This window comes from Macaca fascicularis, chromosome 1 (genome assembly GCF_037993035.2).
Source record: "Macaca fascicularis isolate 582-1 chromosome 1, T2T-MFA8v1.1".
In the NCBI taxonomy this organism is placed as follows: Eukaryota; Metazoa; Chordata; class Mammalia; order Primates; family Cercopithecidae; genus Macaca; species Macaca fascicularis.
Window position 1 is genome coordinate 169,409,887 of NC_088375.1, and position 25,584 is coordinate 169,435,470.

Sequence of the window (25,584 nt, forward strand, 5' to 3'; positions counted from 1 at the left end):
GGATAGGGAACCAACTGTTTAGCGCCTCCTCATCTCTGAATTGAAAGGGGAATGTCTGTGTCATGCACCAGGTTTATTTTCAGATGGTAAGTCAGCTTTGGAGGAGGATTAAGAGCCCTGTACTTTCATTCATTCATTCAACATTTATTTTACCTCTCTGTGGACCAGGCTGTATGCTAAGTACTGGGGATACAACAATGCACAGGACCAGCCCTCGGTCCTCAAGCTGCTCACAGGCATTATAGTACAGAGGCATACAGTGCAATATAATGGCCTGTGTCTGCTGCATGGACACAAGTTATTGAACCCATTTCACCCAGGCCTAAGTTGATACTCAAGGAGGCTTTAGTGACTGGTTGTAAGCCACTGAGTGGCAGACTAGGAATAGGCATGAGGATACCAAACCATAAGACCCCTCTGTTGGAGAGTAAGGAGGATTCAAGTAAATCTTTCAGTCATTCAGTTCACTTACTCTAAATCATTTCACAGCTCAGATTCATTCATTCATTCCTTCAATCATTTATTCAACACATGGTTATTTGTGCCAGGCACTATTCCACCTGTTAGGGTTTCAGGTCCCTGCCTTCTTGGCTATTGCACTCTGGTGCAAGGATTCAGACAGGTAATGTAGACATATAATAAATGGCAATAAATGTTGTGAAGAAAAATGAAACATGGTAATGAAGTAACAGGGGTGCCATTTTAGGTAGGGTGGCCAAGGGAGGTGCCATTTTACTTGTTTTATGGAAAATGGGTACGAGTCATCACAGTCTCTTCCAAATGGCTTCACTCAGAAACTGTTCTTTAAGTTCTGAACCCTCCCAATCTCCTCTGCTTCATGCATACTCACTGATGGATGGTGTTTATTCCCCATGATACAGATTGGTAAACTGGTAGCCAGAAAGACTGACTGACTCAAATACATAATGAAATTGGAAGAAGAGCAACAGAAAGGAATACATCTTCCTGTTACTCTCATCCTCAGAAATTACTGAGTTAAATGCAATATTGATATTAAAAATTTGCGGGACTAGGCATTAAAAGGGTTGAAGACCTATCTCTACCATCTCTACCTTTTATTAACTGAGTAGTGTAGGGCAAGTGACAGAACCTCTCTGGCATGAGTTTTCTCATCTGTAAAGTGGGAATAATCATAGCTGTCCTATATATGTACTGGGTTGTTCATATCATTAAAAGGGAGAACAGAATTTTGTAAACAAAACACTAAATAAATGTAGGGTATAATTACCAACTGCTTGGGCACATTTAAGAGGACTAATTGTCAGTGTTCACCTGTTCATTACTGCAACCCGAGAGTCAAATATAGCTATAATGTGAGAGCTTTCATGGCTATTAGGGGGCCTTGAGTTGACTTCTCGTTGCCACAACTGGAAGACTCCCTGAAAGCTTTGGGAACTTTAAGTATTTGTTTTTGGTTCCATCTTTCCTTGGCAGTGGATAATATCTTTCTGCTGTCTTTGACAACTTAAGACCAATAAGGAAAATCTGCCTTCATTACAACTCCTTACCAGCCACCAAATGAGACATTGGCTAAACCACATCAGAGAAACTGACATCTTTATCTCCAAGGACCAAGTCCAGGATAGCCAAAATGTGCCCAAGAGGAGCACTTTGGGGGACTGAGAAGGTGAGGGAGTAGGTGGTGAGAAGCCATCATTCATGCACTCTTTTATTCAATAATATTCATGGTACCAGCACTGCTGTGAACACTAGGAATGACACAGTGCTGAACAAAACATTCTCTGTCCTCAGGAGCCTGTGGTCTCAGGTCAAGAGGCTTCCACTTATGCCAATTTACCAAAGTAGGCAAAAAAACTCCAAGGCGTGGGTTTGAATAGTAGGGCAAAAGCTCCAAAGCAAAAGAGGACTGGGAGAGGTGGCTGATGCCTGTAATCCCAGCACTTTAGGAGGCCAAGGTGGTAGGATTGCTTGAGGTCAGGAGTTCAAAACCAGCCTGGGCAACATAGTGAGACCCTGTCTCTACGAAAAAAATTTTTTAGTTTGCTGGGCATGATGGCATGAGCCTGTGGTCCAGCTACTTGGGAGGCTGAGATGGGAGGATGCTTGAGTCTGGGAGGTCAAGGCTGCAGTGAGCCATGGGCAACAGAGCAAGAAAGACCCTGGGTGACAGACCAGACTGTGTCTCAAAAAATAAATAAAATAAAGCGTAAGAGAATGGATTCAAACATGGGCCCTGCCATGTACCAGCCCCTGGAATATAAGCTGAGACAAGCTGCTGCACCTCTCTTAAGTTTCCATTTTCTGATCTGCAGGATGGAGGCGATAATGGTACCCATCTTCCACAGCTGGGTGAGGCTCAAACAAGTTAATACGTTTAAGGTTCATAGCACAAAGCCTGACACATAAGGGCTCCATAAATGCTGTAAGATGAGTAGTATTACCTTGTAACTGGGTCAAGTTTACTCCCCTAAGCTTCAGTTTCCTCATAAAATATGGAAAATAATAACTAGTTTGTAGGATTATTGTGAGAATTACATATGAAGAAGAATATGAAGTCGTTGGCATAAAGGAATAAAGGAATAACCAATCACCAACCACCCTCACTCCAGGCCCTTTTTAAAATTTTTTTTATTTTTAATTTTTGTGGGTATATAGTAGGTATATATATTTATGAGGTACATGAGAAATTTTGATACAGGCATGCCACGTGTAATAATCACATCATGGAATATGGAGTATCCATCCCCTCAAGCATTTATCCTTTGTGTTACAAACAATCCAATTATACTCTTTCAGTTATTTTAACATGTACAATTAAATCATTATTGACTGTAGTTACCTTGTTGTGCTATCAAATACTAGGTCTTATTCATTCTTTCTAACTATTCCAGGCCCTTTTTAATAAAGAAGGCTCCCCAAACCAAAATTTTAAAAAGACCAATGCTAGGAGTAGAAAGGAAGTAGAAGAAGGGAAGGAAGACACCCATTTATATTGCAAAAGGAAGTAATAATGTTTTCAAAAGTGTAGTCATTTCTAGGGGTATTTGCATTGTACCTAACATTGTATTTTGAAAAGTTTCAAACACACCAAAAAGTTGAAAGAATTATTCAGTGGCCCCATATCCAAGTACATTTGGGTATATTTGCTTCATCACATGTGTCTGTTTCTCTATCCAACTTTAATTGATCTTTTTTCTCCTTAAGTTGAAAGAGGTTTGAAGGCCTCATCAAATATAAAGAGCCTTTATTTTCCCTCCTGATGCAGTATTTCCAGAAGCACAGGCCTCCTGATTCTGTGGCTATTCCAAGCAGAGCTGGGTGAACTCTCAGAAGTCTTGTCATGTCACACAGTAAATCTCAAGGCCACACCCAGTTAAGGACAAGGATGGAGTCTAGAGCTTTCCACAACAAGGCAATATCTCTGTCAGACCCCAAGCTTCAGATAAACTGGTACTGAGGATGATTAGAAACAGCGGCTAATGGACAAGATGCTCTATCTCAAAAACTGGGTTTAGGAAAAGCTTCAGGCAGGCTCCACTGGCCACTAAGTCCCTTGACAACCCTGCACATCCTTGCCTTGTTAGATGCCACTCTGAGTCACTAAACCAGTGACTCATGCTCAGCAAGCGAGGCCATCTTGAGAGCTAAACTGAAGGGAATTTTCAAGAACAACGAGTGAAACCCTGAATTGAAAGGGAATAAGGCTTTTTATTGTCCGAGCAAAACAAAAATGAAAGGAAAAAAAACACTGCTGTCATACTGTGGATTAAACTTTCCCAGCTGCAAATTTTACTCTGAGGAAACACTGGGCACCAAAAAAAAATAAGTAAATTAAAAAAAAAAAAAAAAAAGCTTTTACATGCCCCTGGAATTTTTGAGGCATTTTAATTCTTGATTAGTTGATAGGTAAGCAGAGACCTAGAACACATGTCCCAAATTAGGCAGATGAAATGATCTTTCAATGACTTGTCTAGAGCTTCTGCTTGCTTAGTCATTCATTCCCAAAGAGTGGCTTTACCTGCAACCCCACACTCGGTCTTCCTGCACCCAGCCAAGCTTCTGTCTGGCTTGCTCAAAGCACCCAAATGGCCAGAAAAGAGGTGAGAAGAAAAAAGAAAATGTGCTTACTGCGGGGAGGGGGTAGATGTTTAGAATTAGGGCTAGCCACAGAGAAGAGGGCAGCATGGGTTATATGGAGTACCTACTATATGCCAAGCTATTTTCTTATCATCATCATCATACATTTGTTGAGAACTTACTATTTGGCAAGCATTGTCTTTAATGCAAGGACTCAGAGCAGACCTCCAGGGTTTGAATCCCAGCTTACTAGTTGTATAACTTTGGAAATGTTACTGAACCTCTCTCTGCTTCAGTTTTTCTTATGTGTAAAATGAAAGCTGTAAAACAGGATTATTATAAGAATAAAATAAAATCATACACAATCTTTAAGACGGTGGCTGGCACATAATGTGACAAAAGCAATGCACACGTTAACTCTTGCCATTCGTTTTATTAGATGAGAAAAACGAGGCAGAGAGGCAAGAAGACTTGCCAAAGGAGACACATAGCTAAACATAGCAAAGTCCAGAATCGTCATGTCATTTATTTCTCACACAGTCCTGTGAGGGAAATGGGAAGGAAAGGAGAGTAGCTTCACCTGCAACACCACACTCAGTCTTCCTTTTATTGGTAAGAGTTTGGAAACCCAAGACGGTCTAGTAATTTACACGTCACAAGTTGGCAAGTAGGAGAGTTGAGATTTAAACCCACATTTGCTGACTGTAAAACCCTTGCTCATCCTACTAGGTCAGTGGTTCTCAACCTTTAGCATGTGTCAGAATTACTGCGGAGTTTATTAAAACACATTTCCAGGTCCCAGCCTCCTATCCCTCCCCATCCTCCCATCCTCCCACCCCTCAGTTTGTGATTTGGTAGCTCTGAGAGGGGGCCTAGAATTTGCATTTCTAACAAGATCCTGAGTGATGTTGATGCTGCTGGTCTAGAAACCAAGCTTGGAGAACCACGGCTCTCTACAATCATGCACCTGTATGCAGAACAGGTGGTAGGAGGAGAGCCAGAGCCACAGACCCAAAGATTGTGGGTCAGTAAGGTTTTCCCACTCTGACAAAGTGTTGGTTACTTCCCATAGCCTGGCTAATAAACCTTGTATTTACACAGCCCTTTCATTTTTATGGTCTCATTTGATCTCTCTAATATCCTTAGGAATAGGCTAGGTAGGGATCATGACCTCCATTCAATGTGGCTTGTTTTTAGGGACATATGGCTAGACAATGGCAGTGAGAGAATAAACCACTGATCAACGTGACAGAAATTCTGTCCTTTTCTCCAAGTAAATTGTTCTGGAAAATACTATCTACTGATGGACAATGACTCTAGTTCCAACCTGTGTCTTCCCAGAGAATACCATAGCTCAGGAAAGGGCTCCTCGCCCGCCACAGGGTTTAGAGGAAGGAATTTCTGGTGGGAGGAACTCAAGGCCGGTTATCTACCATAATTTCAAGGGCTAGAGAAGTCTACTGCTCATAAAATGCTTTCTTCATTTGCTCCCTTTTCTGTAACCTACAAACTTTGATATTTGAGTAAAATGGTTTTCTGGAATGGATGGAAGCATTTGGAGGGTTAATTTCAATTCAGCACAGCTTGTTCATTTAGAACTACTGGCATAATTAAGTATATTTTTAAAAGTTGTTTAGACCTCTAAACCAACAAATAATTCATATCCAGAATATTTAAAGAATTCCTAAAATGGATAAGAAAAAAAAAAAAAACACCAAGTTAAAGAAATGAGAAAGACATCAATAGGCCTTTCACAAAGGTTCACACAAGAATGGCCAATATTCATGTGAAAAGATACTCAGCTTCATTATTCGTCAAGAAAATTCAATATAAAACAACATGGAATACCATTTCATACCCATCAAATTAGCAAGCATTTAAAAGTCTGACCATATTCAGTAAGGAATCAGGGAGCTTATACACAGTTGGCAGAAATTGAATTCGCACAAATATACAAAGGTCAACTTGGCAATAGCTCTCAAAATCAAAAATATATATATACAGTTTGATGCAGTAATTGTCCCTTTAGATAGTTATGCTAAACTTTTAGTGACAAATGTTCAGAGTGTAAATTTCAGAGTCCTTCTCTTTGGAAATATATAAAAATGGAAGGAATCTTTCATTCCAGACATATTTATTGAATGTCTGCTATGTTCAGGACACAGTATTAGGATGAAAAGATGACAGAAATCCTTAGAAGCTATGTTCCTTCACCCCTGCAGCCTCCTGATGAAAAAGAAGAAGGTGGCAGAAAGAAGGACCTTCTGGTTGACGCAGAAGGGTTAACTGCCCCCAAAAAGCCTCCAGCTGTGGTTGCTTCCTAGAGGGCACTGAACTTTTAACCGTATTTTGAGTGTGATCATATGGTTGACAATCTAGACTAAGCATTAATCTAGACTAACAGCAGTCTGGACTATTATGAAACTCTACACTGTTATTAGTCTATACTAACAATAGTATATGAATAGTAGTCTAGATTTTCAGCCATATTAATATTATGGTTTTCTAATAATTTCTAGACTTTTCTAGGTTTTCTAGACTTTTCTAGGTTTTCTAGACTATTTTCTAAGAATAGTCTACATTTTCAACCATATTAATATTAGGTTTTGTTTTATTAATATGAATACATATAATAGTAAACCTAATATTAATAAAAATAACCAGCCCTTTGTGAACCTCTATGTACCAGAAGTGCATTTAATCATCACAGTTACATGACATAGGAATTGTCATCCTCATTCTTCAGATAATATATAACTCCATTTTTGAAAGACTAAGGACATTGTCTAATATCACACAGCTTATTAATGTGCCATTTATGAGTGGCAGATTCAAATAATAGCCTGTCTGACATCAAAGCATATGATTCTAGATGCCCAAAGTGATGTTAACATCATCATAAGAAATTCAGGTTAACTTTAAAAAATCAAATAAAATTGAAATATAGATTTCTTTTATTGTATAATATTTATTCATTTTACTTCCCTCTTCTATGAGTATAGCTATTGAAACATGTTTTTTCATGTATGGAGGGAGATGTGGCAGAAAGGATGTTGTATAGACAGGCCTGAATCTGCCACTCACCAGTCACATGACCTCCAGCATATCACTTGGTATCTCTTGCTTCACCTTCCTTTATATATAAAATGGGGGAAATACATAACATCTGCCCTCTCTCCTTCCAGGGGTATTGTCAAGATCTAAACAAAAGCCTATAGTTGAACTATTCTTTAAGATGTCAAGTATCATGTAACATTAGATATTAGAATGGCTTTATACCCAGGGCTTATGAGGAAAGGGGAAGATAGATAGTAGAGGAATGTAGTGAGCAGCCAAGATCCTATCTAAGAAAAGAGAGGTGTGAGATGGCAATGAGCCCTGGGAAGCTGTGAGTAAACGCTAGGTCAGGAACACAGAAGCAGAGATGGTTTTTTAGGCACTACAGATCTGGTTTTAAAAATTATAAAACTAATGCAGGAACAGAAAACCAAACACCAGTTGTTCTCACTTATAAGTGGGAGCTGAACAATGAGAACACATGGACACAGGGAGGGGACCAACACACACTGGGGCCCGTGGTGGTGAGGGCAGGGGAGGGAGAGCATCAGGAAGAATAGCTAATGCATGCTGGGCTTAATACCTAAGTGAAGGGTTGATAGGTGCAGCAAACCACCTTGGCACACCTTTACCTATGTAACAAACCTGAACATCCTGTATGTGTATCCCAGAACAAATATTTTAAAAATTAAAATAAAAATTATAAGACTAGAACACTTATTCTAACCCAAGTTACTACAGTGGCAATATTCATTTATTCCTCTTTTGTAAGCATTCACACAACATCTGGAATAACACTATGCATGTAATTATCACTCAAGGGATACTTGTTGCAATCATCGATTTCATTTAAGCTCATGATAAGAAGTGGTCAGCCTTCCGCCCTATTTAGTTTCAGCAATAGTTCTTTTTGTTTGTTTGTTTGAGACAGAATCTCACTCTGTGACCCAGGCTGGAGTGCAGTGGTGCAATCTCAGCTCACTGCAGCCTCTGCCTCTTGGGTTCAAGCGATTTTCCTGCCTCAGCCTCCCAGGTAGCTGGGACTACAGGTGTACGCCACCACACCCAGCTAATTTTTGTATTTTTAGTAGAGACGGGGTTTCACCACCGTGGCCAGGCTGGTCTCGAACTCCTGACCTTAAGTGATCTGTCCGCCTCGCCTCCCAAAGTGCTGGGATTACAGGATTGAGCCACCGCGCCCGGCCTCAGCAATAGTTCTTGATGACAGTACAGAACGAATTTTATTGGTGCACTGACTTAAAAAAAGTAGGAACACATACTTGGAAGCCGGCAGGATGACAATGACAAGCTGCAGAGTCTCCCTAACAACCACCAATAGAAAAGCTTGTTTTTAATGCAATAAATAAATATTTGAAAGATAATTATTGCTGGTCATTTTCAAATTTATTTTTATAATGCTTACTAGGTACTAACACTTTGTAACTACTAACTCGTTTAATTCATTAATTTATTTAATCCTCAAAACACCAGGAGTGGGTGAGGTGACTATATCGATGGCAGGGTCCTGGTGCAGTCTGGCTCTGCCCTGCATCTGGTCGGCCATTTTAGAAATAAGGCATGTCAACCCCTCAGAGGAAGGATCCTCAGACGATGGAAACAGACAAAAAGGACAAGACAAGACACATTTATAAGCAGTATCTACACAGTACCAAGCCCTGCACTTAGCCTGGTGGGGGATGCAAAGATGAAATGGATGAGAATGTGGAATCTTTAATACCAAATGAACAGTGACAAACGCTCTACAGGTGACGAAATGCTAAAGGAGGGGTTACAGGTGGCAGGAACCCCAAAGATTTCAGGGAAGAGACTGCATTTGTGCTAGTCTTGGCAGTAGGGTAGGAATCCGGCAGGCTGAGATGCGGGCATGGACACTGCAAACAGAGAAAAGCCGGGAACCAGCAGATCAGGTCACTTCCCTGCTTAGCACACTTCAGTGTTTTTTCCCAGCTCATGTTGAATAAAATCTGAACTCCTCCTCATGTTCTGCCCAGACCTCATCCGGGCCCTGCATCCCTCACTTTCCCCTTGCTCAGTTCAGGCACTCTGGGAACCTTTTCACTTGCTATTCTCTATTACTCGGCTCCACGCTGGAGTAACTCCTCGTCAGTCCTCGGGTCTCCGCTAACTTGCAGTGCCTCGGAGAGGCCTTCCCAGTCCGCCTGCCAAGGAAACTCGGGCCCCCTGCCTTTTTTCCTCTCTCAGCAGACTATCTGATTCCCTCCAAGCACACATAGCAATGTGTACCGGGCTTTCTCTGTTTTGCGTGTGTAATGTCTGTCTTCCTCTCTCGAAGCAGTTCCACAAGCCCTTGCCCATCGTGTTCTCCTCCGATCAAGGCAGATGGAGGGGCTCGATAAAAATTGTGGAATGAATGAATGGAGTGAGTCAGTGATTGGCTGTGAGTTGAGGCCCTGGCGAGGACAGGACTGAGTGTGCTAGGAAATAGTTTATCGCGGCGAGAGCTTCGAGATCACCGCAGGCAGGTAGAAAGGAGGTGGGTACAGGGCAGGAGGACCTTAAAGGGACCCTCGGGTTCGGATTCATTCCCCCAAAGGGCACTGCATTGCAGGCGCCAGGCCAGGTGCAGGGGCGGGGACAAGCTAACCTCAGTGAGGCTGTGTCGCCGCGCCACCGTGGCTTCCCTGTGTCCAGAGCCAAAGCAACGAGCAGGGGCTAGGGGAAAGGAGACTGTGCCGAGACAAAACCCTGCGCTTCCCCAGTGGTGCGCTTCCCCAGCGGTCCCCGTCCCCGCGGCCAAGGGTCGGGTTCGGGGGTCGCCTAGGCATCCAGGCTCCCGGGGCCGAGAACGCGGCCCGAGAGACCGCCGGGGACCGCCCCGCCGCCGCGGCGCCCCTGCCTCAGGGTAACAGGTCCCGACCGGCCGCGCCCACACTCACCCTGCCCCGCCTGGCGAGCTGAGCGCGGCCTCCACAGCCGCCGGGTCGCCTTCCACGGCCGCTGCAAGGAAAACAGCTTCCGGCTCTTCTGGCCTCCCTTCTCAGTGGCGCCCATCGGTGCGCCGCGCCCTCCCCCGCCGCCGCCGCCCGAGCCGAGCGCCACCGCTCGCCGCCGCCGCCGCGCGTCTGCCAGGTGCCGGGCCGCTGCCGGGAGACGCGCGCCGGGGGCGGAGCTTAGGGCCTGGAGCCGTGGCTGGCGCGGACCGGGGAGGCGTCCCCGCCCGGCCCACACGGCGGTGCCTGGCGCCCGAGGCGTGGGGGTGAGCGCTGGCCCGCGCCCCTCACTCGGGAGGCACAGTTAGCACCCTTAATTAATACAGAAGTCCTGGGGGGCTCTCACCCATTTTATCTCCCAGTTACAAACCATACACTCCACGCTCCGAGAGGGTAAGGCATCTGCTCACAATCACACAGCGCTAAAGAAATTCCAGAGCCCTAGGCTCTGACGATGTTTACTCACACCGTGCTACCGCCTCAGAATGAAACAACATCACGTTAGAAAGTGGTTTTAATTCTGACAGATATTCCTGTTTTCCTAATACAAGGGATTACTAGTCACCCATGATTTTTTGAGAACCTGTTCCATGTCCAGCTACTTTTACACACATTTCATGAAACCTCATTGCAACCCCATGGTGTGGGAGGCGTTTCCCATTTTCCAGATGAGGAAACTGAAATGGCGGAACTGAAGCTCCCTCACCCCATCCCCATGCCACCACTGGTCTCTGTTGAGATTTTGCTTGGAATTGCGAGAGACTGAGAGGAAGATCAAAACCAACGCCCTTGAACACGACCTGGCTGCAATAATAATAGCTAATATTTATAGAATGCTTTTTATGTGGCAGATTTTACATACTGCTCAGGCTGGAGTGCAATGACGTCATCTCAGTTCACCACAACCTCTGCCTCCCGGGTTCAAATGATTCTCCTGCCTCAGCCTCCCGAATAATACTCGGGGGGCAGAAACAATCTCCAAACTCAACAGATTAGGAAGCTGAGCATCAGAGAGTACAGGGTAGATATCTAAAACCTCAATCAAGGTTTTACGTTAGGTCAAATTATGAAATTGCCATTTTTGTAGGCCCAAACAATATCAGACAAGAGCTTCTATAGGTGACCAAAATTAAAATCACTGGTGGAGATCGGGCACGGTGGCTCACACCTGTAATCCCAGCACTTCGGGCAGCCAAGGCAGTCAGATCACTTGAGCCCAGGAGTTCAAGAGCAGCCTTCGCAGCAAAGCAAAAACCTGTCTCTACCAAAAATGCATACACACACACACACACACACACACATATTAGCCAGGCATGGTGGAACACACCTGCAGTCCCAGCTACTCAGGAGGCTGAGGTGGGAGAATCACCTCAGCGAGGTAGAGGCTGCAGTGAGCCGAGATGGTGCCACTATACTCCAGCCTGGCTGACAGAGTCACATTCTGTAAAAAAAAAAAAAAAAAAAAAATCACCAGTGGAGACAGGTGAAAATCGAATGCCTGCTGATGTGATATGCTGAGAAAGACACATCACTTATGGAGTCTTCTGGCCAAACATGCACAGCGTGAAGCTAATCATGGGGAAACATCAGATAAACCCAAAACAAGGAATCCACTATTAAAAGGGTCAGAGAAGTGCTGTATTCCTCAAAAGTATCAATGTCATAAAATAAGAAGAAAAGCTATGGAGATGTTCTAGATTCGAGGTGACTTGGCTGGGCACAGTGGTTCACGCCTATAATCCCAGTACTTTGGGAGGCCGAGGCAGATGAATCACCTGAGGTCAGAGGTTTGAGACCAGCCTGGCCAACATGGTGAAACCCCGTCTCTACTAAAATTACAAAAATTAGCTGGGCACGGTGGCGTGCACCTGTAATCCCAGCTACTTGGGAGGCTGAGGCAGCAGAATCACTTGAACCTGGGAGGCAGAGGTTGCAGCGAGCCAAGATTGCGCTATTGCACTCCAGCCTGGGAGACAGAGCAAGACTCCATCTCAAAAAAAAAAAAAAGGTGACCGAAGAGACATTGCAGCTAAATGCAATACCTGACTCTAGACTGGACCCTGTTTTGTAGTCTTTTGTTTTTTGTTTTTTAAGGCTGTAAAGCATATTACTGAGTTAATTTTACAAAAAAAAAAAAATTAAATATAGGTAGCAGATTAGAGAAAAATGCTTATCAATAAAAAACTTGCTGACATTGATAACTACACTGTGATTATGTAAGAAAATACCCCTATTTTAAGAAAATACACACTGAAACCCCACACAGTGGCTTCGCCTGTAATCCCAGCACTTTGGGAGGCTGAGGTGGACAGGTGGCTTGAGCTCAGGAGTTCAAGACCAGCCTGGGCAATGTGGTGAAACCTTTTGTCTCTCTTATTAAAAATTGAAAAATATGAAAAAAAATTGAAAGAAAATGCACATGAAAGCATTTAGGAATAAAGAGCCATGATGCATTTAACATGCCTTCAAGTGATTGGGTGGCGGCGGGCAGAAAAAGTGTTTGTGTACATAAAATAAAATGGGAGGAATCACTCCACCCAAATTTGAAGCCTACTATAAAGGTACAGTTTCAAAAACAGTGGCATGTTGGCAGAAAAATAGACACATACATCAACGGAACAGACTAAAGACCCAGAAATAGAATAGACACACATAAATCTGTCCAACTAATTTTTGACAAAGGATCAAAAACAATTCAGTGGAAGAAATGTGTTTTTCAACAAATGATGCTGGAGCAATTGGATATCTGTAGGGAAAAAAAAGGAGAGAGAAGATCCAGGACCCAAACTTCATACCTTATACAAAAATCAAGTCAAAATGGATTCTAGACTTAAATGTAAAACTATAAAACTTAGAAAGAAATAGGAGAAAATTTTCTAGTACCCAGAGCTATACAGAGAGTTCTTTGGCTTGTTACCAAAAGCACAATAAGTGGAAAAATTGTTAAGTTGGACCTTATCAAGATTATTTTTGCTCTGTGAAAGACCCTGTTAAGAAGATGAAAAGACATACTACCAACTGGGGAAAATACTTGAAACCACATAGCCAACAAAGGAGTATTTAGAATATGTAAAGAATTCTCAAAACTCAGCATTAAAAAACAAACAAACTGGAGGGTGCAGTGGCTCACACTTGTAATCTCAGTACTTTGGGAGGCCGAGGCAGGTGGATCACTTGAGGTCAGGAGTTCAAGACCAGGCTGACCAACATGGTGAAACCCTGTCTCTACTAAAAATACAACATTAGTCAGGCATGGTGGCGCATGCCTGTAATCCCAGGTACTTGGGAGGCTGAGGCAGGAGAACTGTTGGAACCCAGGAGTGGAGGTTGCAGTGAGCCAAGGTCACGCCATTGCACTCCAACATAGGCAATATAGTGAGACTCTGTCTCAAAAAAAAAAAAAAATTAAAATGTGCAAAAGACATGAACACGTATTTCCCTGAAGCAGAAATATAGATAACAAATAAGCATATGAAAAGAAATTCAGGGCCGGGCGCGGTGGCTCAAGCCTGTAATCCCAGCACTTTGGGAGGCCGAGACGGGCGGATCACGAGTTCAGGAGATCGAGATCATCCTGGCTAACACGGTGAAACCCCGTCTCTACTAAAATACAAAAAAAATTAGCCGGGCGAGGTGGCGGGCGCCTGTACTCCCAGCTACTCGGGAGGCTGAGGCAGGAGAATGGCGTGAACCCGGGAGGCGGGGCTTGCAGTGAGCTGAGATCCGGCCACTGCACTCCAGCCTGGGCAACAGAGCTAGACTCCGTCTCAAAAAAAAAAAAAAAAAAAAAAAAGAAAAGAAATTCAACATTATTAACCATTAGGGAAATACAAATTAAAACCACAATAAGATATCACTACACACCTAACAGAATAAGGATGTAGCAGAGAAACTGAATCACTCCTACATCACTGACAGGAATGTAAACTGGCACAGACACCCTGGAAGAGTTTAGCAGTTTCTTAGAAAACTAAACACACAACTACCATACAATCCGGCAATTGCGCTCTTGGGTATTTATCCCAGAAAAAATGAAAACCCACAAAATCCTATAAAAGGAATGTTCAGTAGCTTTACTTTGTAACAACCTAAAACTGGAAACAACCCAGGCATCTTTTAATGGGTCAATGGTAAAACAAGCTGTGGTACATGCATACCATGGAATACTAGTGAGCAATAAAAAGTAACAAACTATTGACACATATAACAATCTTAGTGAATCTCCAAGGAATTATGATAAGGATAAAAAGCTAATCCCAATACTATACATTTTCATTTATATAATTTTTTAAATGGTAAAATTATACAAATGGAGGACAAAATAGTAGCTTCCAGGGAGGAGCAGGATGCATGTAGCTATGGAAGGGATTCTGTGGTGATGAAACTGTTCTGTGTGTATCTTTACTGTATCAGTATCAACTTATTGGTTACTATATTAGATTATAGTTTTGCACAATGTTACTATTAGGAGAAAACAGGTAAAAGAGTACATGGGTCTTTCGGTATTATTCCTTACAACTACATATCAATCTACAATTATCTCAAAACAAAGCATTTTAGTTTTTTTAGGTTGCATATCAACAATTTCATATAGTTCAATTCAATACTTAAAATTCAGCTGAGTCCGCCGGGCATGGTGGCTCACGCCTGTAATCCTAGCACTTTGGGAGGCTCAGGCGGGCGGATCACAAGGTCAGGAGATCGAGGATATCCTGGCCAACATGGTGAAACCCCAGTAGCATGCATCTATACTCCTGGCTACTTGGGAGGATTGCTTGAGCCTGGGAGGTTGAGGCTGCTGGGAGCCATGATCATGCCACTGCACTCCAGCCTGGGAGTTTTTGAGACAGAGCAAGACTGTATCTCAAAAAAAAAAAAAAAAAAAAAAAAAAACGAAAACAAAAACAAAACATAAGAGAGAGAAACAGAGAGAGAAAAAAAAATTGGGAAAACCCCATTTTGTTCTTTCTCTAATTCAGAAAAATAGGAAGTTGGCCCAATGTGGTGGCTGACACCTGTAATCTCAGCACTTTGAGAGGCCAAGGCCGGCAGATTGCCTGAGGTCAGGAGTTTGAGACCAGCCTGGTCAGCATGGTGAAACCCCATCTCTACTTAAAAAAAAAAAAAAAAATTAGCCGGCCATGGTGGCACGCATCTGTAGTCCTGGCTACTTGGATAGCTGAGACAGGAGAATCACTTGATCCTGGGAGGTGAAGATTGCAGTGAGCCCAGATTGCACCAGTGCACTCCAGCCTGGGTGACAGAGCAAGATTCTGTCTCAAAAAAAAAAAAAAAGAAGACGAATAGGAAGCTCTAAATGTGAAATGAAGAAGGAAACTGGGAAGAAAGTGGAAACTGAGAGATGTTCTCTCTCTATCAGCAATAAGCTGCTTTCTTCTACAGCAGCTCTCACTCTCCTTGGCATCCGGACTGAAGAAATAGGCCTTTAGAAGAAGTGATGTTGCCTGGGCACGGTGACTCATACCTGTAATCCCAACACTTTAGGTGGCTAAGGCAGGTGGATCACTTGAGGTCAGGAGTTCAAGACCAGCATGGCCAAAATAGTGAAACCTCTTCTCTACTAAAAATACAAAAATAAGCCAGGCGTGGTGGTACGCACCTGTAATCCCAGTTACTCAGGAGGCTGAGGCAGGAGAATCACTTGAAGGCAGAGGTTGCAGTGAGCCAAGGTCACGCCACTGCACTCCAGCCTGGGCGATAGAGGGAGACCCTGTCTCAAAAAAAAAAAAAAAAGTGATCTAGTTAGCAAAGCTACTCAGGAACGGTGACGACGTGCCACCAATTAGGGTTGTCCTCTGTCCTGGGACCTTTTACCTGGCCTTAGGGTTAAGACACCTAGAAATCTAGTCCTGGTTAACCAAACCATCTATGAAAGACTAGCTATGTCCCTTTTTCTCCTAGCTCACTTCTTGACCACCAACACTGCTACTCTCTCCCATTAGTGGAGGGAACTTAACCAGATGACCTAGAAGTTCCCTTCCAGGGCCTCCCAATATCCTTCCCTGTGCATCCTGACTCTCACAGGCTGCTCTGAAATAGTGCTAAGTGTTAATAGCCCCACTGGGCCTGGCTTAGAGACTCACCTTTTATTCCACTGTCCTGGCACATCCAGTGGATTGAAACAGCTGCTTGGAGAGGCTCCCTTGCTCACTGCTTAGACTTCGCTGGTCAGAGAAAGATGCAAGGGACATTCTTTAGCTTGCCCTTTTAGTCCAAACATCACATGATTTTATGGAACTCTTCCAGCTGGAGCTGAAAAAAGACCAGAAGCCTCTAACTCCCACAGTCACTGCTTGCTCCAGGCAGATCCAGTGGCAGGCTTTTGCCACAGTCCCTGAAGTCCATGGGAAAAGAATGTGGTCTGAGAGAAGATCTTCCACCAAGTGGAAACACCCAAGTGCCTGAGGCACATTCATGAGCATGAGCAACATGGAATTTCTTTTCAAATGTCAAAAATGCAAACCAAGTAAGCCCACTTATTTGTACATCTGGCTCACTGGGCATGGAGAAAAACAAAATGGGGAAAAAAAATCCTGAATTCCATGCATGTCATTGTGTTTACAAAGCTAGGTCCAGAAATATGAATATGACAGTACTCGAAGTCAACAGGATACAAGATTTGTGTGTGTGTGCGTGCATGTATATGCACATGTGGGTGTGGTGTGAGTGGAGGAGAGCAAGTAGAAAGGGCCTAAACTTTCCAGCTAAGCACAACTGTATGAATCCTGGCTCTGCCACTGACTAACTTTACAGCCTTGGCCAACTTGCCTAACTTCTCTAAGTTTCTGTTTCCCAATCTGTAAAATGGAAATAATACCTAGCACCTACTTCACAGATGTGATGAGTGTTGCTGTTACATGTAAACGATCAAATAGGCTCAGTAAATGGTAACTTACTCTAGTACTTTGTCCATTGAGAGAGACAGTGACAGACAAAAAGGATGACTTTTTTTTTTTGAGACAGGGTTTCACTCTGTCACCCAGGCTGGAGTACAGTGACATGATCTCAGCTCACTGTAGCCTCAACCTCCCAGGCTCAAACATTCCTCCTACCTCAGCCTCCAGAGTAGCTGGGACTATAGGCACACACCATCACACCCAGCTAATTGTTTTATTTTCTGTAGAGATGGGGTCTCACTCTATTGCCCAGGCTGGTTTGAATTCCTGGGCTCAAGCGATCCTCCCACCTCAGCCTCCCAAAGTGCTGGGACTACAGGCATGAGCCACCATACCTGACAGAATGGCAATTTTTTTTTTCGCAATGAATCAATAAATGTGTAGTATATGCATGTGTGTGGCTAAAGAGAGAGAAATGAGAAGGTCTTGGTTTTTGGAGAAGATCACATCCTTGAAACTTCATTATTTAAATGTCTTTTATTATGCTTGAAGAACCCTGTTGCCTGTCCTCTTTTACTGAAAGTTCCAGAATATAAGCTAAACTATATAACCTAACCCAAATGCCTCTGGAGCCACTGGAGCCAATAGTGTTGTTTCATGTTTCTGTTTCCCCAATGGCAATGACGATAGGACTGTCATTAGTGCAGAAAACAATTAAGGGTAGTCTCCACTTTAAATTTATTTTTAATCTAAAGTTTACAAGATTAAAGAGTGATGCCTACATGTGGCTACTGGCTATCTATTGTATGTCACAGTCATGAAACATTTCTATCATTCCAGAATATTCTATCAGACAATCACTGCTCTAGGAACATGCTTCATGTACTTTGGGCTTGTTTCAAGATCTATATCCACAAGCAAAGCATTTTATTCCAAAGTCCTTCTTATTTCACTATGGTTTACTCCTATTCAGAGATTATTCTTTCTCCTTCAACTAATGTACACTGAACATGACATCCACATATATCAAACCTTACAGTGGATTGTCAAATAGGCTGCACTCTCATTTTGCTAAAAAGTTCACAAGATTAAAGAGTGATACCTACATGTGGCTAGTGGCTATCTATTGTATATCACAGTCATGGCACATTTCTATCATTCCAGAATGTTCTATTGGACAAGGGCTGCTCTAGAAACATGTTTCACATACCTTGGGCTCATTTCAAGATCTATAGCCACAAGCAGAGCATTTTACTCCAGAGCCCTTCTTATTTCACTATGGCTTACTCCTTTTTAGAGATTATTCTTTTTTTTTTTTTTTGGAGCAGGAGATGGTGTCTCACTCTGTTGCCCAGGCTGGAGTGCAGTGGTGAAATCTTGGCTCACTGCAACCTCCACCTCCCAGGTTCAAGAGATTCTCTTGCCTCAGCCTCCCAAGTAGCTGGGATTACAAACACCCACCACCATACCCGGCTAATTTTTGTATTTTTAGCAGAGACAGGGTTTCACCATGTTGGCCAGGCTGGTCTCGAACTCCTGACCTCAAGCAATCCACCCACCTTGGCCTCCCAAAGTGCTGGGATTACAGGCGTGAGCCACCACACTGGCTATAGATTATTCTTTGTCCTTCAACTAATGTACACTGAACATCTTGATCTTTAACTTCCCAGCCTCTACAACTATGAGAAGGAAATTTCTGGGCTCGACATGGTGGCTCATGCCTATAATCAAACACTTTGGGAATCTGAGGTGGGAGGCTCACTTGAGCCTAAGAAGTCAAAGGTGTAAAGAAAGAAAATAAAAAGAAAGAAAGAGATTTCTGTTGTTTATAACTACCCAACTCAATTTATAGTATTTTGTTACAGTAGCCCAAACAGACCAACATACCCTCTTTTGTGGGGTTGTGGGTGGACACTCAATCCTTGGGCAAGTTATTTAATCTCTCTGCCCTTCATAGCATTGTAGAGAGGATTAAACAAGATAGTGAAAAACACTTAGTAAACGCTCAATAAATGGTATGCATTATTGTTTATAACATCATCATCATCCCAGTTGTCAGGGGACACAAAGGAAAGGAAACTCAGTCTTATCCGTAACAGGATAATCTGAGCTTTGTAGACCTTCCTTGAATTGAACATAGAACGGTCTTCTTATGGCGTTTTGTTGCTGGTCTTTGTTCTGCCTTGGGCTGCTCATTACAGCTGAAGAATATGAACACGTGTCCCCTCCCCTGTCACACCCTCCTTCTGCTCCTTTTATATCCTTCCGTTCTACTTTGAATATTTTCTCCTTTCACAATATCTTTCTAAAAAATAGAACCTAGAGCCCTCCTAAGTTCTTCATATATTGCCCAACTTCTATGTTCAATGTCTACCAAGATGCATGGCCATGAGAAAGGATTGAAAGCATTTTTAAAAATTTTATGAAGGTTATACTTCTGCAACTGAATGTTGAAACTTAAATGTAGAATGTTGTTCATATCTATTCCATACAGACTAGCACATATACACATATACATGATATTATTTACACAAATGGTGTCATAATCTACACATTGTTCATATTTTTTATTTACAATAAATATATCTGGAAATATTTCCACTGCCGAGTTCAATGATATGATCACTTTCATTAACCTGAATACAATACTACATTTCTATTACAGGAACCAAGATTTTATCAGATGTTTTTGAGGGTGTGAAAGATTTTCTAACATTAGGTTGAGCTAATTTAGAGTCATCTAAAATCTTGGAATTTTTTCATATAAATTGTTATCAAGCCATGTCTCTCCTATCCTATATACTTTCGTAACTGAATTTTGAAACATAAATGTAGAACTTAGCATTTAATTGCATTTTGTTGTTTTGACCTAGACTCAAGGTCTTTTGAAATCTTTATTTTTTTATCCAGATAGTGATCCCTCCCAGCTGTAAATCTCATCAGCATGATTTTACTTGCATCTAAGTCACTGAACCATCCAAGGCTAAGAAGAAAGGCTTGTACATGATAAAACAGGTGTGACCTTACTTTAAATACATGGATCTACTTCCCCTCCCACTGATCTTTGCAGGAGTCCTGCTCTAGGACTACTGGATCCTCTCCCTCTGATTTTCCTCCTCCCCCGTTTTAGGTCTCCTAGATGAGACATGAGATAAAGGTAGTCAAGTGTGGTGAAGGAGGGAATGTATAGTCTACTTTTCCTACTCCCTAACACCTTTAGTGACAAAATCAAAACTCAACATAAGAGGAGTCTGAAACAATAGAGATAAAATAGGATTTGGGGTTCTACTGAAGAGCCCAGTTGGAAGTTAAATAAAATCAGAAACTCATTTGAGGAATCCATGACTCATGAGTATATCCCCAGTAAGGAGGAAATGAAACATAACCAGTCTGTTTGTAAAGAATCAGCAAGCAAGAAGGAGAAACAGGGGTATCTCTTGTACACGTCACCTTTTCTTTTGCTGCTGAATCTCTAGTTTGGAATCTGTTGAGTGGTATCAGTGGGTTCACAAATGTCAGCTCACTGGGTTGGCAGTGCTTCATTGCTAGAGATGGTGCCAGAGTCAGCCCCCAGTTTAAGAGAACTAGATGACCACTTGGGCTGGCCTCAGGATCTGTCACCAGAGGGGAACTACAGAACCATTGCCCACAAGGGCAATCCCAGACAAGCCCCCAAATTTGTAACTGCCCAATGGGTTCACCTTGCTCACTCACTGCCTAGACAGAACCAATGTATCAAGAGAGGGGAATTGAAATAGAGAAAGTAATTCATGCAGAGCCAGCTGTGCAGAAGACCAGAGTTTTATTATTACTCAAATAAGTCTCTCAGAGCATTCAGCGATCAGAGTTCTTAAGAATAATTTGGTGGGTGGGGGGGCCTTTGAGTCGAGAGTGCTGATTGGTTGGGTCCCAGTGCAACACTTAATGAATCTAATAATTGAACTCTTTCACAGTCCATGACTTAAATGCAGATATGCAGTGACAGAGGAACATACCTTCTTTTTAAGCACTCATGGAGAGTCACAAAATTTGACCAAAAAATATCTTCAAAAGTTCCGTAAAGTAGGCATAATACAAAAAAAATTATTTGGTCACAATGCAATAAAGCTAGAAATTAATATCAAAACTAAAAAGCCCTTCTATCTAGAAATCTAAAAGAAAAACTATTGAGCAACTATTGTGTGAAAGAGAATATACAAAACAACATTGGAAAATTTCTGGAAAAATGTTATAATGAAAAATGTTACATTTCTGAATTTGTGAGCTATTATGACAAATATCAGAAAAAAATCCACAACCTTAAATACATATGAAACATAACAAATATAAATGAATTAAATTCTCAAGGGCTAGAAAAACAACAAACTGAACTAAAGAAAGCACCAGGAAGGGGATTTTAAAAGATAAAAGCATAAATTGAATGGATTGTAACATATACCCATAATTTTCAGAAAAAAATCAATAAAAGGGATGTGGCAAACTTTTAAAACAGGAAATTTAAGAATTCTTATTTAATGGAGAAACATGAAGAGATGTTTCTTCTAAGGTCAGGAACAAGTCAAAGATGACTTTATCTCCATCACTATTTAACAGTGTATTGGAAATATTAACTAGTGTAATTGGACAAGATAAAACAATTAAAATTAAGAAGCGGAAAATACCCTTCCCCACTAAAAGAAACCAAGACTCTTTTGAAAAATAGTTAATTCCAGGTCTTGAAGGGGAAAGTATTGGATGACTGTGAGATCTTATGCCAAAACTCACAGAAGCACTCAAACACTGGTGGTACCACATTAAAAGGAAACAAGAACAACTTGAAGAGGGTCAGACCAAATTCGTGACAATCTGAGAATGAGAAAGAATAATCATTAGAGCTAATAAAGGAGTTTGATATAAGATCAATATACAAAAATCAATTGTATTTCTACATACTAGCAATAAATAATCTCAAAATGAGTTTATGAAAATTCCACTTACAACTGCATCAAAGAAATAAAGTACTTAGGAATAAGCTTTTTCAAAATAAATTTTAAGACCTGTACACTGAAAATTATAAAACATCATTGAAATAAATCAAAGAGCTAAATAAATGGAAAGACATCACAAATTCATATATTGGAAGACTTAATATTGTTAAAATGGCAGTACTCCCCAGATGGATCTACTGATTTAACAAAATCCCTATCAAAATCCTAGCTATTTTTCTGAAATCAACAATCTGATCCTAAAATTCATATAGAAATGCAAGGGATCCAGAAGAGTCAAAACATTCTTAAAAGAAAAGAACGAAGTTTAGAGCTCACACTTTCTATCTTAAAATGAACTACAAAGCTACAGCCATAAAGATTGTGTGGTACTAGCATAAAGATAGACATAGATCAATGGAGTAGAATTGAGAGTCTAGAAATAAAATCATACACTTACAGTCAATTTTTTCAATAAGGGTGCCAAGACAATTCAATAAGGAAAGAAAGACCATTCTAGCAAATGGTGCCGGGACAACTGCACATTCACATGTAAAAGAATTGTTGAATCTCTACCTCATACCATAAGCAAAAATTAATGCAAAGTGGGCCGGGTGCAGTGGCTCATGCCTGTAATCCTAGCACTTTGGGAGGCCGAGGCAGGTGGATCACTTGAGGTCAGGCATTCGAGACCAGCCTGGCCAACATGGTGAAACCGCATCTCTACTAAAAATACAAAAATTACCTGGGCGTGGTGGCACACAACTGTAATCCCAGCTACTGGGGTTGCTGAGGCACAAGAATCACTTGAACCCAGGAGGCGGGGGTTGCAATTAGCTGAGATTTCACCACTGCACCCCAGTCTGGGCTACAAAGAGAGACTCTGTCTCAAAAAAAAAAAAAAAAAAAAAAAAAAAAAAAAAAAGGATCAACAACCTAAATATAAGAACTATAAAACCTTAGAAGAAAACATAGGGATAAATCTTTGTGACCATGTATTAAGTAATTGGTACTTAAAAGAGAAAAATAGATAAATTAGATGACAAATTTAAACTTTTGTGTGTCAAAGGGCACTATCTAAAAGTAAAAAGACAACCCACAGAATAGTGAATCTAAATTAGTTCAGGCACCATGGAAAGCAGTGTGAAGATTTCTCAAAGAACTTAAAACAGAACTACCATTTGACCCAACAATCCCATTACTGGGTCTATATTGTTCTACCAAAAAAGACCTATGCATTCACATGTTCATTGCAGCACTATTCACATAGCAAAGACATGGAATCAATCTAGGTGCCCATCAATAGTGGACTGGATAAAGAAAATGTGGCACATATACACCATGGAATACCATGCAGCTGTAAAAGGGAACAAAGTCATGTCCTCTGCAGCAAAATAGATGCAGTTGGGGGCCATTATCCTAAGCAAATAACTCAGGAACAGAAAACAAATACTGCATGTTCTCACTTATAAGTGGCAACTAAACATTGAGTACTCAGGGACATAAGATGGCAACAACAGAAACTGGGGACTACTAGAAGGCAAGGAAGAAAGAAGGACAAGGGTTGAAAAACTGTTGAGTACTTCGCTGTGTGCCTAGGTGACAAAATCATGCACACCCCAATCAATCCTCAGCATCACACAATATGCCCAGGTAACAAACTTGCATATGTACCCCCTGATTCTAAAATAAAAGTTGAAAAAAGAATTGGATAGTGATATCAAATTGGATAGTGATACCAATCCTCCACCCTGCCAAAAAGACACAGAGAAAGAGAAACAGACAAAGGCAAAAGGGGAAAGCTCCTTTTTTTAATAGAAGAATATAATCTAATGAATATAGAAGAAATGATATAATTAGAAAATGACCATTTTAGGCCGGGCGCGGTGGCTCTCACCTGTAATCTCAGCACTTTGGGACACCAAGGTGGGCGGATCACCTGAGGTCAGGAGGTCAAGATCAGCCTGACCAACATGGTGAAACCCCGTCTCTACTAAAAATACAAAATTAGCTGGGCGTGGTGGCACACACGTATAATCCCAGCTACTCTGGAGGCTGAGGTAGGAGAATCACTTGAACCCAGGAGGCAGAGGTTCCAGTGAGCCAAGATCGTGCCATTGCACTCCAGTCTGGGCATAAAAAGTGAAGCTCCGTCTCAAAAAAAAGAAAAGAAAAGAAAAGAAAAATAGAAAATGACCATTTTGTAACTCTCAGGGTTAACAATTCATTCAGGAAAATATTATCAGTGGATATGAAAACCATTAAATGAAGGTTATTAGAGGAATAGGATAGGTATAACTTCTTAGATGACCCCATAGATCACTTACTAATTACCAAGGGAAACCTGCTTTTAGGGCAGTCATGGGCATGTATAAGGGTAACCAGAGAACATATTTTGGGATAATTAGGCAAATATAAAAGACTAGATTAGATGAGAATATTTAATCATTTTAATGTTCATTTTCTTATGAAAATGGCATTGTGATTGTGTAGGAAATTTTTTAAGAAATGCATACTAATACATTTAGAGGTAAGTTGGCCAACAGTCTTGGTTTGCCTGGGACTAAGGGACTTCCTTAAACTCAGGGCTTTCATTGCTAAAACTGGGCAGTCTTGGGCAACACCAAGATGATGGGTCACCCTAGATGAAGTGTCATGTTGTCTATAACTTTCTTTAGAAAGTTTTGGCAAAAAAGAAAAAAAAGAAAGTGGGAGGGCAGTGGAGAGAGAAAGTAAATGTAAAAAATTTTAGTTGCTGATGCTGGTTAAAGAGCCCCAGGTTCAGAATTCCTTTAACTTTGCTGTAGATGGGAAAATTCTAAATAAGAAGTTGGGGAAAATGTTTAATAAGTATTGATTGTTTATTTTGAATCTTTCCTACCCTCCTAGAAACTTATTTATAATTTCTGTATCTAGATACATATAGTGCATTAATTTGTAAAAAACAAAAACAAAAAACAAAACAAAAAACCTTACGTACTTCTGGGTTTGCCCCGATTTTTCTAGACAGATTTTTGTATTATTTGGTGCATTTCATATCTATTATATCCTCAGTGTGGATTGTGTGAACTGTGTGAAGTGTGCTTCTTGATCTCATTTAGCATTTTTGGGTCTGAATTCTAGTTTCTCTTATATCACAATCACAACTCCTGTTTTCTTACTGTTTGCATTTTCCTTGTACGTGCTCTTTCAGAATAATTTTATTTTAGATATGACCATTGTATACCATAGACTTGGGTTTTGTTTTGTGAGCTTCTCTGAAAAACCTTTTTTTAAAGTAGATTAACTAAACCCATTTACATTTATGGATAGGGCTGACGTGTTCGGTCTTAGCTCATCATATTATTTTATATTTATTATAAGTATTAAATTTGCCACATTTATGTATTCTTTTCTTTGTCCTTTTTCAATTTATTTGGTATTTAGAAAAGTTTTTATTTTCTATTAATATGCTATATAATGCTGCCACAACTTTACTTAGTCTTCTACTAGTTGGTTTGTCAACTTTAAATGTCAACTTTAGATTTGGCTGTGTTCCCACCCAAATCTCATATTATAGTTCCCATAATCCCCACGTGTCGTGGGAGGGACCCTGTGGAAGGTAATTTAATCATGGGGGTGGTTACCCTCGTGCTGTTCTCGTGATGGTGACTTCTCATGTGATCTGATGGTTTT

General features: G+C 41.3%; 1 protein-coding gene across 5 annotated transcripts in view; it reads right to left on the reverse strand.

The window, feature by feature from the left end:
- DNAJC6 (DnaJ heat shock protein family (Hsp40) member C6) overlaps positions 1–10,222 on the reverse strand; it is a 157,775-nt gene extending 147,553 nt beyond the window's left edge. For all 5 annotated transcript variants that reach the window (XM_005543155.5, XM_005543151.5, XM_065521053.2 and 2 more), the window contains exon 1: positions 10,035–10,222. In XM_005543155.5, coding sequence (XP_005543212.2) covers positions 10,035–10,149 — 115 coding nt within the window. In that variant the 5' untranslated portion in view covers positions 10,150–10,222. The remainder of the gene's footprint in view (positions 1–10,034) is intronic.
- Between the last annotated feature and the right edge of the window lie 15,362 nt (positions 10,223–25,584).